At 40.9% G+C, this 18758-nt stretch overlaps 2 protein-coding genes across 9 annotated transcripts in view; one reads left to right on the forward strand and one right to left on the reverse strand.

Annotated features, from left to right (window-relative positions):
• The first annotated feature begins 84 nt into the window (after positions 1-84).
• Positions 85-2462, forward strand: LOC118429327 (transmembrane protein 223-like). Its single transcript, XM_035839811.1, has 3 exons — positions 85-179; positions 653-1179; positions 1968-2462. Exons 2-3 carry the CDS (start codon positions 699-701, stop codon positions 2258-2260), a joined length of 774 nt encoding a protein of 257 aa, XP_035695704.1. The 5' UTR covers positions 85-179; positions 653-698; the 3' UTR covers positions 2261-2462.
• A 1360-nt stretch (positions 2463-3822) lies between these two features.
• Positions 3823-18758, reverse strand: part of LOC118429103 (forkhead box protein N3-like) — a 36330-nt gene continuing 21394 nt past the window's right edge. For 5 of the 8 annotated variants that reach the window (XM_035839484.1, XM_035839514.1, XM_035839492.1 and 2 more), the window contains exons 4-10: positions 17350-17399; positions 13859-13918; positions 11579-11599; positions 8252-8320; positions 7573-7726; positions 7165-7209; positions 3823-6921 (exon numbers count right to left, since the gene is read on the reverse strand). In XM_035839484.1, the coding sequence (XP_035695377.1) occupies positions 6369-6921; positions 7165-7209; positions 7573-7726; positions 8252-8320; positions 11579-11599; positions 13859-13918; positions 17350-17399 (952 nt within the window). In that variant the 3' untranslated portion in view covers positions 3823-6368. The remainder of the gene's footprint in view (positions 6922-7164; positions 7210-7572; positions 7727-8251; positions 8321-11578; positions 11600-13858; positions 13919-17349; positions 17400-18758) is intronic. The other 3 variants (XM_035839523.1, XM_035839533.1, XM_035839542.1) reach the window with 3 other exon arrangements.

Raw genomic sequence — 18758 nt, forward strand, 5'->3', positions numbered from 1 at the left:
TCCATACATGAAAAATCGTTTTCATTTATTTTGATTATATTTACGCGTTAATAGATTGAAATTTTAGAAACAGGTACAATTTGATTTTTAGCACAATGGACTGATCCATTGAGATCCCGTGAAAGTGGGCGTGTCACTCGGTGCACACTGGGAAGGGAAAATGGCTGCGCCCATGTGAGGTGAGCCGGTTCTGTTTTGTGACTTTTGTCGTGTGTTTTTGTACAAATATTCTACGAATAGACATTGCAAGCTCCGTTTCCATGTCCATCTTCCCCTCTTTTTCTTCAAATCGACGCCTGTCCCCATGTCTTTTTTACTCGTATAGTAGCAGACACTTTTTCCCTGTTGTGTTAACAGAATAAATTTGCATTATGTAGGAAGTGGCAGGATAGCTGGAGGGGCTGGTCACAGCATAATCTTATATCAATGTATTTGAGTGATAATATTAATACAGAGCAGAAGTTAATTAGGCTAGACTGTACTAATCCATATTAGTTTTACATTAAGCTGCATTAGTTGGATTACATGTACTTTGGGATAGGTCTAAAAAAAATTGCATACCAATCATATTAAATCTTTTCAGGATCATAACTGGAACCCACAACATTTTTTTCAGGCCTAACAATGATGATTACAATGTTTTTCTCCCCAGACTGTTAATCTCCATCGGAACTACCAAATCTCACCTCCATCAGAAGATGGCCTTTAGACTGCTCACAGTATTTTCCAGGACTTCTCTGATGAAGCCAATGATCTACAGTGAGACGTTTCAAACCTCTGTGTGTAAACAGAAGCACTCTGCAACATGGTGGTGTAACCAGCGGACAGTTTCTTCACTCTTGTCCAACAACAGAAGATTCTACGACTCAAGAAGACAATATCAGACGGATACGAACATTTCCAAGGACGTGACGTTGTATCACTATGAACGGGCGGGTTACTATCGTCGACTGGGCATATTTGGAATTGCGCAGGTGGTGTTCTGGGTGTACCTGGCACACCTGACATATACCACCTGGAGACCGGAAAGACCCGAGGGTAGGGAGAGACAGAAGGACCCAGCGAGGGAGGGTACTGTACCGAAGGAAACCTTCCTCCGCAGACGGCTGGAGAATATGTCTGGGTATGTCACGGGTAACAAGTGGAGGAACGGCATCATAGGACTTTGTCTTGTAGCAGGTTTGTGAACAATTTGCTTTTTTTATCACTTAAAGTGCTTATGACATGTCACCGTAAGTCAACATTTCCTGATAACATTCTGCCACATTCTACGAACAAAGACGTTTGTGCAAATTATACACCCTGCTGATGTTATTCAACATCCAATTTTGCACATCTTACCAGTTTTTGATTCCTGACACCTGCTAATCAAGTTAGTTTCTGCCCGTGATGTCATAGTTAACACGGCAATACCTTGAAACCTAGCACAGACTCATTGTGACTCAGAAACAACACTCTTTATTTCTAAAGCAAATATTATGAAACCTTGCCATTGCTGCATGTACTTAGTGATTGCCAGTTACAGTACCAAGTTCAGCATCGGCTGCCATGTTTACTATGATGTCACAGGTAGAACTTATACGTAACTTGCTTAGCTGGCGGCAAGAATCAAGAGCTAACACTGGATGATTTATTAGATTCTATATTCCATAACATCAGAAGAGAGTGTATTTTACATTATACAAGTGTCTTGTAATGAGGCACTGTTGTATTTTTGTGTCATTGGTGGCATAACGACTTTCAAACATGTCAAAATTTGTTTTTAGGGTGTGTAACACTACTTTTACTATTGATATCCTTGTTGCAAAAATATGTCCATCAAACGTCACATGACAGAGAAACTCCAAGATGAGACCTCTGATTGACAAAGAGTTCGTCTCGAAAGCTTCCCCTAAGCTAATTGAAAGTTGTGTGTATGTTGTTTAAATCTTTGTCAAAAGTATGTCCAAATCATTTTTTCACTCCAGGATCAGCGATTACCTTCCTCTGTTTCGTGTTCCCCTTGAGAGCCGTCAACCGTGTTGTTCTCCAGCGGGGGGGCCAGAACGTCAGGTTCCTGACCTACGCACCCTTCGGCCTGACACGGGCGTTCACCGTCCCCCTGGCACACGTGTCGGCCGCACAGGGCCGAGGGGGGACCCCCTCACAGATTCCTGTGAAGGTCAAGGGTCACAGCTTCTTTTACGTGCTTGACAAACAGGGGAAGATCAGCAACACTCGCCTGTTTGACTTTACTATTGGAGTCAGTAGGACGTTTTAGGACTCAATGGGTTTAAGGCCAGACAAAGAATACTCTTCAGATTACTAGGAACCTAAAATTGTGTTGATGGCAATGCTGATTAAACTGTATTTTTCTAGGTAGTCGTTGACCATTAAATTTTTGCCTTAACTTACAGTTCTACTGATATGCCATCGTATTAAATTATGTTTGAGTACAACATTAAAATTGTTTGATATTCAAAGAATGATCCACTGTGGTTTTTAATGCGGTTAGGCCATGTTGTTCAATTATATGGATGATAACCTCAATTATATGAACCACAGAACTGATGTAAGGGAAAAAAATGTTTGGCCTAAGAAATTGAAACCCAACTGGTTCCCAATAAAATCGAATTGATCAGGAACTTGAGGAAGGTTGAACAAAAAGCACAATTTTGTTATACCTATTGAGGTCACTTAAATGGCGCCAAATGGCAGCTTGCTTCAGCCCCTTGCAATTTAGCCCTGCCTATTGTAAGCTCCTCGCAATTCAGCCCCTGGCTGAAAAGACTGAGTAGTCGGCCCACCCAATAACAATATTCTTTTTTGAGATTAGCATTCTGCGACATTAGCAGCTCAATAATATTGTGCAATTTACAGCATATATTTTGCAGCCTCAAGGTACAATTTTAGTATGTTTGAAAACGACTCGAAAATTAGATGTGTGTATAAAAGTCATCCTTGCAATTTAATCAATGTCCTGATTGTCCCTAAACTCTACATTGACTTCACCCGTCTTTATTTTTCTTGTTACATCTTCAATTTCATTTGCATCATCAAAACTTTTCTAGGTTTATCTGCAACATGACTACATGTTGGTGACCTACCAGTCAGGAAAGAGGGCCATCGAAAACTGCAGTACTCTTAAAACTGTTAGGTGGTGCCTTTTCACCATGTGGCTCACCACCCTGCTGTTGTAGGGCTTCAGCATCAAGTTAGTATTGGTTAGAGGGTTAGGCATATCTTTGGGTGTTGAGATTTTCCATCCTAAAATGGACCATCATGTTACTACCATTGTGCTTGTCAAGTAACACTCATTTGTCGAACTTGAAACTACATGCAACATTGGACTTTCCTTTCAAGACTACAGGGTTAAAATGTAGTGACAATTCTGTTGGTTGATCGTACATTGCAATGCCCTCAAGACTACCATTTTACTACACTGAGTTTAGATTTTATTATAATTAGAAGGTATATCTCACTGGGCTGCAGCTGTTTCTAAAATTCTGAAGAGGCAAATTTGAAAATGGGCATAAACTAGTCACCAATAGGTACAATCATTGCTAATGACATTTTAATGAATTTTAAACATTGCACACTGGTCTTGAATTCAGTGACAATTATACCTAATTTTGGAGCAAAAATTACAATCAAGACACTCTTGATGTAGCCATTTCTTTGTAGAAGTCACATGGTTTACAAGTGTCACATCAGTGTGACCACAAGGGAAATTTGGTGAAATTATAGCAAAGTTTCTGCAAGAATTTGTCAGCAACTGATGTGACCCAAAGAGATACCTGCTTAAACAATGGACCACCTAAAGAAATCACACAGAGACAGGAGTCGAAGAGAACCTTTATTGTCCTTATACATCGCTGTATGCTCCTAGTGCGTAACTATTTGCACTTAGTGCCCAGGCCCGGGACTGCACAAGTAAAACCATCAGTTGCCGACACCACAATGAAGCATTTTATTTCACTGACTCTCACTGTGGAAGAAGAAATAAGAATTTTCTTTCAAAATTCATCACAAAAAACCTTCTGCCCACATTGCTTCGACAATGGTGTTTTAATAAAACGTTGAACCCAGAATTCTGTTTACATTTGAATTTTATTTGAAATTCATTGACTTTGAGTTCTTTCAAGCAGAAGCCTCATGTTTAAAAGAAATGAAATGTAAAAACAATTCATTGTGCTGCAAGAGACTATAAAAATATGATGATAAAACTTGTCAGTTTTCCTTCCTATGTCGCATACAGCATTGCTATCTTTCCTGCCCTTTGGGACAATCATTGGTAGCGGATGTACAGAGACACTGCAACAAGTGCAGTTCTGAAACTTGCCACGTTTTACAGCTACTTTTTCAATAAATAACCCTCATGATAGGGGGAAAGTAGGTCCAACGGGACCCTTAAAACATCCATCTTGTACGAAATATGTTTGGCAGAGAACTTCAGTGTGTTGTGGGGGACACGGGTTCAACGAAACATGGCACGGCACCTCTCTTGACGAACGCCATGGTTTTATCATATCTTGCACAAACAGCATGGTTACTTCATAATCACATCTTTCAGATCAAAATATGTTTGACATACAATTTGATATAGAGTCATTTGTTTGGTTCAATCAATTGCATATGTATAGATTTGTGCCAATTGCAACACAACTTCCCGCGAGTCCACCGCACCATGCCGAAGTTCTACCGCCCTGCAACACAAGCCGAGGGACCAACTAGGGGTGGCAGCAGAGCATGTGGTTTAAACACAACCAACTATCGTCACCATTCCTGACTGCTGCTGCTTTGTTTTTGCTTTCACTTCCACATAGCAGTTCAATTTGGAATCGTCTCCTAAACAGCCCTTTAGAGTATCCGTATCCCCAGGGAGGTGCATGCAACAATCCTAGCCTGCAAGGAAAGGGCTCTCGCCAGCTTGAATTTCTTCTCCATCTTTATTCTCTTTGACCAAAAATTTTTCTGGTCTATGCGTATAAATTTCCACTATTGTCCAATTCCCAAATCAGTATTTGGGCATTGTTTATTAAAATTTTGGTATTTCAATGTCCTTAACCAATTATTTTTGTTCGTCAAGATTAGCACAATAGTTCTGAATCTTTCCACCACACACGGGCAAAATTTTGTCCGGAATGACGGGCACCGGCTACAGCCCTTCTGCGAGGCTTAGGTTTACATTTCATTATAACTTTAAATACAACGTCAGATCAACTTTTTTTTCTGCGATGCACACGATCTCCCCTCCCCCGCCAGTCCCTGGCTTTGTTAATCATGTGATCCAGAAAGAACATGATGAGCCCAAGTCATGTGACCTGGTTAGCCTACAGCTAAAATAAATAATTTTGCTGGGTCGCCTCTGTGGCGACCCTCCACAGGTCCTGCCTTTCAGGAAACCCTGGAATCTAATCTCATTCAAGGTTTTGCATTTTTTGCTTCAATCTCTACATCTTGCTTTGTTTATCGTTGATGATAGCACTGGTATCATACAGTCTTTTTTATGAAAATAATATTGCCATAATGCATCATTACAGTAAGAGGTACAAGACGCAACCCTTCTACCCCGCTGAATGTACAAAATTAGAGTCCTCTACATTATGGTAGCCTATTATTATAACCTCAGAACCAAGATATAAAATAACTTGAACATATTCCCTACTTATTCTACTGTTACCATGTGTTCTTGACTAATCTCATATAACTTAAAGGAGATTCGTCTCCCTTGCTTTAATGGGAGATATGTTACATCGAGAACAAGAAAAATAATCTGCCATGTCTATATTCAAGAATAGATGCTTATTTTTTTTTCCTAGTACATATGACATAGTTCTCTGTCCCTGAACTTAACAATCTGAAAGACCCAAACCTTAAAACTTTGACACTTTCTCCTTACTGGGTAACTCCTGTGTCCAAAACGAGACTTTGGACGACAAGTCAAGTGGAAGCTCTGTTGGTTTTGCCGTTGCCAGTAAAATAGACCCAAGCGATGCCGAACAATTCCCCGATCCTGCCCGTCATATGGCTGCTACAGGTTGATTCTTTTGGCCCCTCAGTTCAGCACTTGCCACCGTTGAAGAGCAAAGTGCGACCACAACCCTGGTTTATATGGCTCATAGTAAAACATATAGGATACTGCATTGCACTCGGCTGTAATGCAGACGTGCTCATGACACGTAACAGAACACCTCTTTGGCCTTCAGCCAATCTTGCTGCTCTTAAACCTCCCAAACTTTTGTCATGGCAATAAAACCAATTTCGTCTTGACCGCCGGCCCTGAAGGCCGGCACGCTCTTGCACACAATTTCTTAAAATGTCTTTTCTACACAGTCTTCTGTACAGGTACCAACTACAGCTCTGATGTGCTGGGACCGTCACAGTCTTCAGCTGATCTTTGCTTGAGGAGGAGTGTCGGAGGATGGGTGATTGGGGTCCTCGGCAGGTTTGGGGGACATGCTGTTCTCGCTGCCCATGGGACTGATTGTTCGTAGGGGGATAATGGAGGCAGTCTTGATGCCCGCCAGGTTGAGCAGAGCGTCTGCCCCCTGCACCAGTTTCAGGTCGTCTTCATCCTCCAAGTTCAGCTCGTGCGGGCGCTTCTTGGGCAGGACGTCACCGCCGCCCGGCTCCTTCTTACCGTACTCGTCCCCGAGGAAGCCGCTATCGCCCAGGCTCTTCCGCAGGACCCGCCCGTCGTGCTCCATCTCCTCGTCGTCGTAATCGCTACTCTCGTCGCTACGGTAACTATCGCTATCGCTGGCGTTCCCGTACTCGTACGGCCCGTCGATGGAGGAGGTAGGTGAGGTGCTGCCTGAGCGGGAACAGGAGTTGGAGCCACGGGAAGAGTTGCAACTGTAGTTGTGGTCCTCACTGGGGCTTTTACTGACGATGGGGTCGCCCAGGGGGCTTCTCCTCCTCCTGTGTCGGTGCCTGTGTCTGTAAGGAACAGAGGAATAGCCAAGATCACTTACAAGCATAGAGAGAGGTGCAACACACACAATCTATCCACAACTAACAGCCACTACGAGGTGGAGGATTGCACGTGTCCGGAGCACGTTGAGCGGAAGTGGGATGGGGAGAGCACGGTTACATGACCGGAACGTCTACACTCTCCGACCCTCACGACACACCACGCCACACAGGATAGGCACACGTGAGCGATTCATGTGACTGCTTTACCTTCGTTTAACCCGTTCTTGTAATTTCCACTTCACATGATGACACCTGAAGAGACATGGCAAGACCCACTCTCAGAAATTCACATGATGGTTCAACAACTTACTTGGGCAAATCCCTACTCAAAGACTGAGTTCTGCCTACATACAATGCAACTACTCGATTAACACTTACACAGCCAGCATTAGCTTAACTTCTATATGATGCAGCAACTGTACCAACCAATTTCACACTCTGCCTAGTAGTTTTGTTTGAAATTTATCTATGCAAAAGCTAGAAGTAATGCTTCAGCTTCCATACATTCAAAAGCACACTTGATATGATGGTGCATCCATGAAATATTGTGGGAATGAAAGAATCCAACATCTTGAATTTTTTTCTCTCTCCCTATTTAAAAAGACTGACACGTACCTGACTTTTCCCTCGGTATGGCCATACGAGTGCTCCCCACCAATGTTTATTGCACCATTGCCCGGCCTGTACAAGTGTGGGGTCCAGGTACGGAAACCTGGCACATTTGGCAAGCTAGCAGGGGTCCAGTGACGCTCTCCTTTCATTCTCACAGCTGTGAGGGTACAAAAGAGGGTAAACGTTATCTTTTGTGAGTGGAGATGAATTAAGCTGTGAGACAGCTGCTGCATTTTCGTAAAGAAGTCATGCTGAAACAAGTATTTATTGAAGAGTTATAACGCATTCCGCAGATATTTATGAATACACAAGAGATACACAGGTGCAAATAACTCTGGGCTCGAAATACCACCTGTATATGCAGATTAGTGCAGGTAAAATTGGAGCTGTGCAGGTATCTCTGGTGTCTACCTGCACTAGTCTATGCACTTGGTTTATACATAAATGATGTAGGTGTATATGGATTGTTATTAGCTGCATTCTTTTGATAAAGTACAAAAGAAAACATAGCAATGGTTCCTGAACAATTTTAGTTTGATTCATACTTCAGAGTGGTGCAGGTAAGATTTGTCCGGTGCAGGTAATTTTCAATGTTTCCTGCACCAGTGCAGGTATGCAGAAAACAGTATATCAAGCCCTGCAACTGTAAAACACGTTTGTATCTTACAAACAGAACACCTACCTTCTGCATGGCTACTAGCACCTCCAGACTTCAGTGTCATCATGGCTTGAGCTGCATCCACTTCTGAATCTGTAACAGAACAACGTCGTTAACATCCGTGGATACTTTTCTCTTTCACCATGTCTGGCCTAACCCTTACATACATGTACACCTTACAGCCAGAAGACAACATGTGCGGGGTCACTTGCATAATCCCTTGAAGTTCCCTCTGAAATGTGCATGGAGAATCCGAGCATAGTTCCTGGACAGTGTTGTAAGGGCACCGCCTGTAACCAGAATGTTAAGCAGCCCCCATAATCAGTCATCCCTCACTCTCCAAGTTGAAAGGTTAGGCAAATGTCAGCCATGGAAGCTTTCCATGGACCATCGAAAGAATGCTTCCTTTCACAACCGCCCCCCTCCCCCAATCACCATACACACAGCCAAGCATGGGGTACAGTTAAGTAAAGATAGGACAATTACCGATAACGTTGATAGCTATTATACTGAGTAGAGAGTTCCTTAGCAAAACCAACAAAGTAGCTTAGTCACCAATGACGATGTAAGCAAGCAGTGCTACCTAGAAGTAGAGCACTAGTGCTGGTCAAACAACTGATTCTTTCTTTATGTACATTTGTAATACAAGTCTCTTAAGCTCTTAAGACGTTTTTGTTCCTTCTAAGAAGCTAACGCAAGGACACTGGAGAAAACTTCGACAAGTTCCTTCTCTAACATATCCACAACATAATCGATACCAATAAATCCACCACCAAGCTGCATAATTCATGCGCAACAAAAAGGGTTTGGGCCACATGATGCAAATCCATTTGTTAACGAGCAAACGTACGACTTAGGATTAGATTTTAATGGTAGAGCTTGCTTTGAGGCACTTTTGCAGCACTACCGTCCGTAAAAACCTCAGTCTATACTATCTTTTTTACGTGCTACCTTTTATTGACTAACTACAGAAGACTATCTATACTTGTCAGACTGTAAACTCCTTTGTAAACATTCTCTGACCAAAAGCTGGACACAATGTCTTGAATGCAGTAAATGGCTGACCTGACCTACCGTATTTCTTCTAATAAACCGCGCACTTTTTTGACATTTCAACTTTGAAGTTGGTGCTTCAGGTCAAAGCCAAAGTCGGGGTGCGCGCTTTATTTAGGGGTTGTCTCAAGAAAAATCACGTAACAAGCCAGAAAGCCAGCGATTACGCCGCGAGGTATAGCGCTGAACATCGATAATTTATGCATTTGTCTTTCGTTTATTATTTACAAGATAACAATGTTAACGTTATATAGACTTAAAATTACGCATGCTTATGTTATTCTTTGTATTAAAACTAATATAGTTGTAATGATATTTATAAGAATGATATTATAAGAATGACTTGAAAAAGAAAAACGGAGACAATCGTCCGACTTTTTGCAGCGTGCTGGGGCTGGCATAATTTGTTAGTTATGTTACAAATATTTTATCCCCGAGGCATCACGCGGCTGCACGCCGGCACATCGTGTATTATCCACGAGCATGACCCAAAACATAATTGCTATGATCAGAAAATGTTGCAGGGTTCTTCTTTGCAGGAGTTTTGTTTTTGTGTGACGAGAAAAATGCGACATTATAATTTTTCGGGGTGTTTGGAAACCCACGCTAAGTTTCAGCACACTTACGGCTGCATCGAAACCCAAAATTACGCTAGAGACACCATAAATTCACATATAAAAGCATGTTTCCACGGAAGGTTCTTTGTATTATGCATATCTTAACTAGAATGGTGCAATGTAATCGTTGAAAATAGCGTTCTTTTGCGTTTCAAAAATGTAACTCTGATAATCAAAATGGCGGCAAGCTAGCTGCAAGCCGCGGGAAAGCTCCCATGATGCACCGCTGCAACCAATCAGAGCGCGAGATCGCCGGGGATTCCCCGTCATTAGTATTCAGTTGTTGTTGTTGTGGTGGCTTCAACCAATCAGAGATGCGTATTTCCGATCCTGCAGACGCCGCGTTTCGTGCCGCGCTGTCCAAAAGTACGTATTTCTCGGGAAGAACAGCGGGCCACGATGTTTTATTATGACAGTAAATGTGTTTTTTTTTAGTTTATCATCGAAAAGCCCGGTAAAATTTAACGTTTTGATGTCTGCTCACTCGATATAATGGCATCTTGTAGCATGAAAATTCTCATCGCGCTGCGTGAGCAAGCCGCCGATAAATTATTGGTAGAGTGAATTTTCTCTACGTAACTTTACAAGTGCGGTGCCGATCCAGAAATTGTATCATTTTTCTAAAAGTTTCATAGGAAATTAGGCGAATAAACATCAAAGGGTGCTGCGCTATATGAGGGCGCGGCCAAGTTTTGAGGGTAACGTTACCCCCGGTGCGATCGTCAGCAAAAATTAGGTGCGCGGATTATTGAGGGGTTTCCCTTGACTATCTCAGCTTGCGTGTAAGGGCACACGATGAGCCCCAAATCGGGGGTGCGCATTTTATTTGGGGTGCGCGGTTTAATGAAAGAAATACGGTACTGATCTTTTGTACCTCCCAGTTAGAACTTAATCCTTATTTGCTGTACAAAGTGTGCGGCGGGGATCCAAAGACCTAGTCTCAGAGGTTACGTGATGACCAGGCTCTAACAAGCGATTCCTCCCATGGACAAATATTGTTTCACGGCCATATCTGCAAATATGCACAACCCTACTCGGACATCAAGGCATGGATACAGACCCTTACCCTAGTTTTAGACATTTGATGATTTTGTTGGTCTGATTGAGAGGGAGCTTCCGGCTTCAAAAACAGAAATGCACATCACCGATAACAGTCGTGCCTACCAAAATTCAACAACTTGCTGTAAATTCGGACATTTTGGTGGTGGTACTACGTTCAAAGTTTTAGCAGCTATGCACTTGTATAGTAAGACTGTGTACTAATTATGTCTGGAGGCAGCTGATACGGTGACAAGGTACGAATTCTAACAAGGCGCATTTGAACACCGGTACTGTAGCACATGTATATACATCAGTGACAGTTGATCACACCAGCACTGCCAAAAGCGACTGGTCGATCTGTATGTAGTACCTTTGCCGAGTCACCATAGCTTGGTTTCCAACTTGCTATCCGGTATTTCCCTGTGACTGTAGCTCAACTATTATTTCAACCAGAACACAAAACCACCACGAACACCATTTTCTCCCTACCATGAAATTAAATCCCTGCAAACTTAATGCATTTCCAGTATTCATTGTATATGTTTTATGAGAACATGTCCAGCATAGGCTATATGTGATGCAGAAAGAGCCCCACTCCCAGAATTTTTTTTTAAATCAGACAAAAGAAACAAGGACTGACCTTGGAAGATACTGGCACCAACTGGAAAAGAAAAAAAAGTTTGGGAAAATAAAAATAAAAAATAAGAAAAACAGCTGGGTATGTTGCAGATTATAAGACCAACGTCTTAACGAATCCAAAGCAATATCTCATATTTATATCATGATTGTGGAGTTTCATGTTGCCATTTTTATGCATAAAATATATCATCCACAGGTCACTTCCTTGATACAAAATATTTCTGAGATTATGACTTACAATTCATAATTTAGTCTAATATTATATTACGCTGAATAAATGTTTTATCAAAAAAACATGCCAGTTGCATTATTCCTGAAAGTATGACAGGTCCCACTCTAAAACCTACTACTGTATTCCAGGCATTATTAGATATAGACATCACATATTGAAGTTGATGGTTAGAAAGCCTTTAGTCAGAGGGTTAGGTAGTAAACGACACCTGACAGCATGGCTTCTGTTATACATGTTATTCCCCGCAGCACATTTTTATTACAAGCCCCGCTCAGTATGCCGGCAGCGTGCGATGAAAGGCCCATCACTATGACAACGAGATGCAGAAACTGCTCGTTATAGCAGAAATTTAATCCACTTTGGAGATTACGGGTCACGTAGCAGGGGGAAGTCACGGGAGGCAGACACCGAGGGAGCTGGGAAAACTGTCGGGACTGATTGCATATTCACAAACCACCAGCAAATCAGCTTCCCAAACATGTTAGATCTAAATGCCACAGCCACATACCCGCTAGCACACCAACAACATCACAGGCCGCAAACGCTGCGTTTATGCTATCAGGTTCCCTTCTCCTCTGCACTAGCTACATGCTTATTTTGCAGGCAATGGCTAGAATCCATTAGTTGCAGGTCATGCCTGTTAGTTTTGCTGCTACAGCTATTTACCTACAGAGCAGAACATTACTACGCCACCCTCATCTAACCACCATTCCTTCAACAGTATGAGGAATCGTCTATTCGACATCTCTATCTTTGTCCAAGCAGAAAACTATGGTATACTCTAAGTGTAAGTGATGTAAAGGAAATTCAGTTCAATTTACAACAATCTATGGAATACTGTAAGTATAACTATAAGTAATGTTGAGGAAATTGAGTTCAATCCACAACAATCTACAAATGCATCACAATTAAGTATGTATTGTCTACCTCTCTAGTATGTACACTAAGAAGAATATATAGTCTCTTCTATGTATATTATGTGCAATAATATAGGACCATGACAGTCAGCACTTGTTCCATTAATTATTGCTAAGCTATATGCCACGTAAAAAATAGAGACATCGTATTGTAATAAATTACCACAAAAAACAGAAAGCAAGTGTCTTTGCAATAATGAGTGCATCCATTAGAATAGACGTGTTAAAGTTCACAATCTAGAATCTGAAGTCAGCTTTTGTGTTCTAGGCCATGTCAGCGATTCATTACTTGGGCCTTGTCACAAACTGTCTCATGGGTCAACAACTAGGAGAAGAGGTCAAATCTACATGTAGTCTGGAAGTAAACTGTCTAATTGTGCCCCCCTCCCCCTTCTGAGATCAGGTTTTCTGCAAACATACCTCCACAAGAAAAACCTACAATTGGCCATTTGCATCTTAGCTGATTTCCGAGGGAAAACATTTTCTATAAGAAATTTCAATAATGGTAAAAGGTAGAAGCACTGAAGTTCATACTATGAAATTTGGATATATAATACATATCATTTTTGCCATATTCACAGAAAAGTTTATCTTTGAGGTAAAAAATGGCTTTTATGAAGTATATAGCGGAGTAGGTGGACTTGGAAAATATGCTTTTTGCGGAAGAAAATGTCAACGACCTCTTTCGTAACATGCGTAAGTGAAGGGTCCCTATGTTAAAGAATAAACTACCTGCAATCAAACAGAACCCGGAACCAAAAATATCTCTCTTACTGGCTTCCCACAGATGATGCTGACGCACGCAGAAATTGAATCTCTCCCCCTTAACGCCCTCTTTCAAACAACGCTAATCCAGAAGCACATAACTACACTACGTTAGTGCTATAAAAAAATCAACTTTCCAAGAAATCTCACGCTGATACGGCCTCCTAAGGGCAGCTGATACTTCTCTCTACTCATGTGTTGACGCAAGTGCGACGTCAGATGAAAAGTCTCCCCACAGAAGTTGTGTTGGCTGCAAAATTAGGTTACCCGAGGAGGCCGTACCAGCTTGAGATAGCAAAGGTGTAGGCTTTGTGTTGAGCACATTATGTTTGTATGGATCAATGGCTGACTAAACAGGTGGTAATACCTGGATCAATGTTCTCCGGTGTAGACAGCCTCTGAAATGGGTAGGCTTGGGGATGATACCCTGAAACAAACATAACACTTGTTAGGTTAACCATGCGGACAAGATTGGTACATTCTGTGACATTCTTCACATTCTCTGACAAAAATTTGGTTATCTCAGGACAGTTTTTAATCTGTATGCATCAAAGATATAAACAGAAGAACCTGAAACTATGTCAAAGATCATGTTGGCATTGTATCAAGTTCAGTGACCCAACCATTAACCCGTATATTGATTGTTCTATCAATGTGGCCAAGGATGTAATGGACACAGCATTAGTCTGAATGTTGAAAATATTCCTACATCTAACTTTCTATATTGCAGATAGCTTTTATAGTGGGGGGAGGGTTCACTACTGGAATAGGGGTCAAATCATTCAATAATTCTTCTGTTCTTTGTAAAACAATTTTTTCTCAATAAAAGTATGCCCTTGAAAATTCAAAAGGTGCTGCAAGTTGTTGCCATAGGTGTGTACTTAATTTGAGTTTATTGAACGGATATATGGAAAAGGGAAATCGAGAGCAAGATGATGCGACAGTTTTATGATGGATGCTAATCCTCTTTTTCGGTGGGTAGGGATTTTCTTTCTTATTTATCTTTTTTTTAATGCTCGATTTCAGCCGAGACGATCCTAAAAATACTGGTAATTTCAACATCATATTCTAGTTATGCAGAATGATTATTATACCCATTGCATCTGTTGTACAAGGCTTCAATTTTCTATTTCTACTGAAATGAGAACACATTGGAAAAAGGTTTTATAATGTTTTTGTCATTTGAATATGTCAGATGAAAAATTTTATGTCCCTCGCCAATGCTACCAATCAACCCAAAATAAAACTGGGTTAGGCAAGTTTTGGCTAAGGGTCATTCGGAAACAAAACACAGAAATGTGGGTGTTGTTGCCTGTAATTCCAGGTCTAAACCACCCCAGCTGTTACCTAGTTACTCTGACAACTGGAAAATGATACCCAGACACACCATGAAGTAGATAATCAACCCATTACTGCTCCATAATGCCTACCCTTACAAAAATCAATACATAAAATCCCAGGACACCATCTGTGTGCTGCACTTTGGCAGCCAGAATTTTGTAACTGCCCTCTGTATCACCTCTCAGGCTGATCTAGGCTTGACCCTGGACTTTTATCTAATACAGCCTTCCTGCGTCACATCACTCAATTAGTAAACGATATCAACAACTGGAAATTACATGATAGCATTTTCCATGACGACAAATTCTATCAACCAACCTATCCAGCAGAAAACAATTCCGTCAGCTAACGATTTAGTAACGAGAAGAAATTGAATGCTTTGGAAAACATGTCCACTTTTAGGTGTGCACAGTTCTGGTGCGTAGCTGCAGTTAAAACGTGCCTAAGGCAAAGAAAAACACTTGGCGAGTCTAAATAGCTGCTGAATACAGGATCTTGTCGAGCTATTCACACCCAAAGTGGACACAATGTGGCCAGGACAAACAAGCCAGAAAATCAAAACTACTGACCGGCGTATGTCAATAGCTACACGCCACCAAACAGTCCTGTAACCAATCAAACAACACCGCTATCCTGTATCACCCCATCTTTGTTCGGCCGGACAGTTTACAATCGCCATGGAAACAGTGTACATATCGCCGTGGTGACAGACTCGGTGGGCATGGCTACGGAGACACACTTCCTTGTCAGGTGCCCCTGCAAAGAGACCTCATGCATACAGCCTCCATGTCTTTGAACTCCTTTCAAGCATGGCGACTAAAACGACCACATTATGACTTGAGACAAATATACTCTCATGCCACTCTTACTTAACCCTCACAGAAAGCATACAACATTTTACAGCCATGAATTTCCACAAAGTAAACGTTTTCTTCAATTTTTTGACACCGTTTTCCCAAATGCGACGGACAATACACCGACGTCACAGCTTGTGCTAAACTTTCATCCATTGTAAACCACACCTTTCTAATAGAGTCCAGTGGGATTAATCACGACAATATAAAAGGCACCTGCACCATATGGTAGTTGTGTAGGCACAGCCTAGATAATGGAGTCCTTCAGACTACTTTTCAAGATTGAATCTATTCCACATGCCCAACACCATAGAGACCCAACAAAAACACTGGTCTCTCTGGCCAACAGGTAAATATTGGGCCCCTTGGTTTGATAAAGATCCTTTTTAACTCGTGAATAATTACACCATTGCAGGGGCACTTTCAAACATCAAGAGGTTTGGGAAACTGGGCAAGTACAAAATATTTGGCAATGGATCAACTATTCGCAAATTTCAGATGACCTGGAAACCAGAGAAAACCATGTCCTGTCCAACAATTTTTTATCAGTTATGATTTACCCTTCAAAAATAAAATGAAGGTTGCAGAGTACCATATTTGTAAACAAACCCCAAAACTTTAAACTCCAATTTTTGAGCGATATAAGAAACAAGAAGGAAATGTATATGGGGGTTCTACAATGAATTCAGGAGGAGTATAAATTCTATGTGAAACATTCAACTTTCTTCCTAAGCAACAATTTGATGTTGTAGTACTATAGTACGTCATGTTAAACAGTGAGTTATTGGACAAGATGACTGAGAAGCTTGCATACACCTGACCTTTATAAAAGATTACATCAAAGTTGACACAACAAGCAAACATGGGCCAGACCTTTTTCTTTTCTTTCACAGTCGATAGGCTTCCTTGCCGCAATGTTGTTAGGTATTCATTGCATTCCTTACCTGTATGAATTGCCAATGCCACTCAGGGAGTTCTATAAAATGTCCTTGCTAAATTTGTAAAAATGCCAATGACATTGTCGCTACAAACTTGTATAAATGCTACTGACGTTGTCTCTAAAAACTTGTGAAAACACCTACAAAATAGTTCTGAATCAGTGAATAGAAGAACTGTTGTCCACAAAAACAGTATGTATAGTTTTGCATCCTTTCTATAACTGTAGCACCACATTGCTCTTGTTTTTCCCCCATGCGTCCGTGCAATAATCTCAAGTATGCACTTCAACGTTAGCAACAATTTGCAGCACCTTTTGAATCTTTAAACAAATATTTCAGTTTATTTGAGAAAATGTAGTAATAAGACAAAAACCTTCAGTAACAAGTTTGCTTTCATTCTGCAACAGTACCAGCTTTCAGTCTAGTATCAGGATGTTGACATGTTTACATAAACAAATCTGGGAATACGCCAGTGATGACCCTTAACTCTGCCACGTTTTCCTCCTGTTTGTATTTTCACACCATGTGATCAAAAATGTTTCTCATCTTTACCACAATGAAATCTCGCTTTTTTTAACTTTTACTCTTAGTTTCTTTAACTGTACCAGAGAAAATAAACAATTTAGTATGATCTACACCACTTTGTATCTAGATCTGGCATTCTCTCCATTTGTCAAACAAAAATATGGTTTGTACTATTGTAGTTGTAAGAATTGCACACATACCTGCAGCTCCATTGTTGCTGATGTATAGCCCTGTTGGGTATGGGCCCGTCCTGCAAGACCACACAAGACAACAAACATGTCAGCAAGAAAACTTCCTAACGCCTATGCCCCAAGGGCGAATCTACACAACTCTTGTTTTCTTCAACCAAAATGTCCATACAATACATTCAAGGATATGTTAACATTTGGAATGTACTGCTTTCAATGTTAATTTTGCAGCAATGTTAACATACTATGGCATATCCAACTTCAAACAACTTACGAGGAACTGCGGAACCTATAGTCTATTGTTGACTCTTTTGATTACATTATGTAACAATACAGACAACACCTGTTCCCTTTGAAACTTGCGTTCTTTCCATTTTTACGTGTTCTTTCTTCTTCTATGCATTCTTTCCTTATTCTTGGTTCAACCTGACACTATATGGTACATACACTGTCCAACATGTTGTAAAATCAAATCAATTCCGTTCCTTGATTAAAAGTGGGATCTTTCTTTCCTGAAACCTAATCCATGAACAGACATAAAGAAGAATTGGGTGGGGATAAATGCCCTATGTTTACCAAGTCTGGCTTGAGTGATTGATTGATTGATTAACAGCACTTGTACTGTACAAGTAGTGTCCTACAGTTAGTTAACTGATAGCTTTCAAAAAGACAATTTTTAATCTTCCTCTCCCTAGCTATGCTGGTTTACACTATTACAGCCTTTATCATACCGTTGTCACTTGAACCCCCATTCCTTTAAAAACTTTCCGAAACATCTCTGCAATTTTCAGAGCATGATGCGCTCTTTGAGAGTTATGTAATTAGCTTTCTGGTGCTTTTAGGGGAGGTATTTTCAGGGCGCATTCTTCTGGATGGATATGGCAACTGACATGACAAGACAATACCCATCTCTTGCCTGCAGGCGTGTTTATACAGAGACAGTTTACACGCTTTTCTGCAGATGAAAAAACGCACAAGCTTTCAAACAAAAACTCACCCCAAACTAGACTAAAACAATGTACTTCACGAAATAGAGGGTAGAATGCAAATTAAATTGACAACTTTTTTTTCAGGCTTAAAAGACGCTGTTTAACTCTAATACAGAAAAAGACTTCTTATAATATTTTCATGATATTCAACCTCAACAAAGAAGCATAATAAAGAGGAGTGTTATTACTTTTCAGAGGTCATTGGGTCACCTATCTAGAATTTATCTTCAGTATTTTCTAATACACAGCAATAGCAAATTTATTGATAATACCAAACAACTAACATACAAAGAGCTTGTCTACATAATGCTTTGGCCGGTAGCCCATATTTCAGTACCTACTGAATACTGTCATACCCTCTTGAAATACTTGAGTGGTGGGAACCCCATTTGACTTGTCACCTTTGACCCTGGTACTGAATAACATGAAAGC

Source organism: Branchiostoma floridae, chromosome 1 (genome assembly GCF_000003815.2).
Source record: "Branchiostoma floridae strain S238N-H82 chromosome 1, Bfl_VNyyK, whole genome shotgun sequence".
Classification (NCBI taxonomy): Eukaryota; Metazoa; Chordata; class Leptocardii; order Amphioxiformes; family Branchiostomatidae; genus Branchiostoma; species Branchiostoma floridae.

Excerpts from the sequence above, each read along its gene's own strand:
- LOC118429327 (XM_035839811.1), top strand. The coding sequence starts at position 699 with ATGGCCTTTAGACTGCTCACAGTATTTTCCAGGACTTCTCTGATGAAG. Across the intron at positions 1,180-1,967 it reads AGGACTTTGTCTTGTAGCAG|GATCAGCGATTACCTTCCTC; the intron begins GTTTGTGAACAA and ends TTTTCACTCCAG.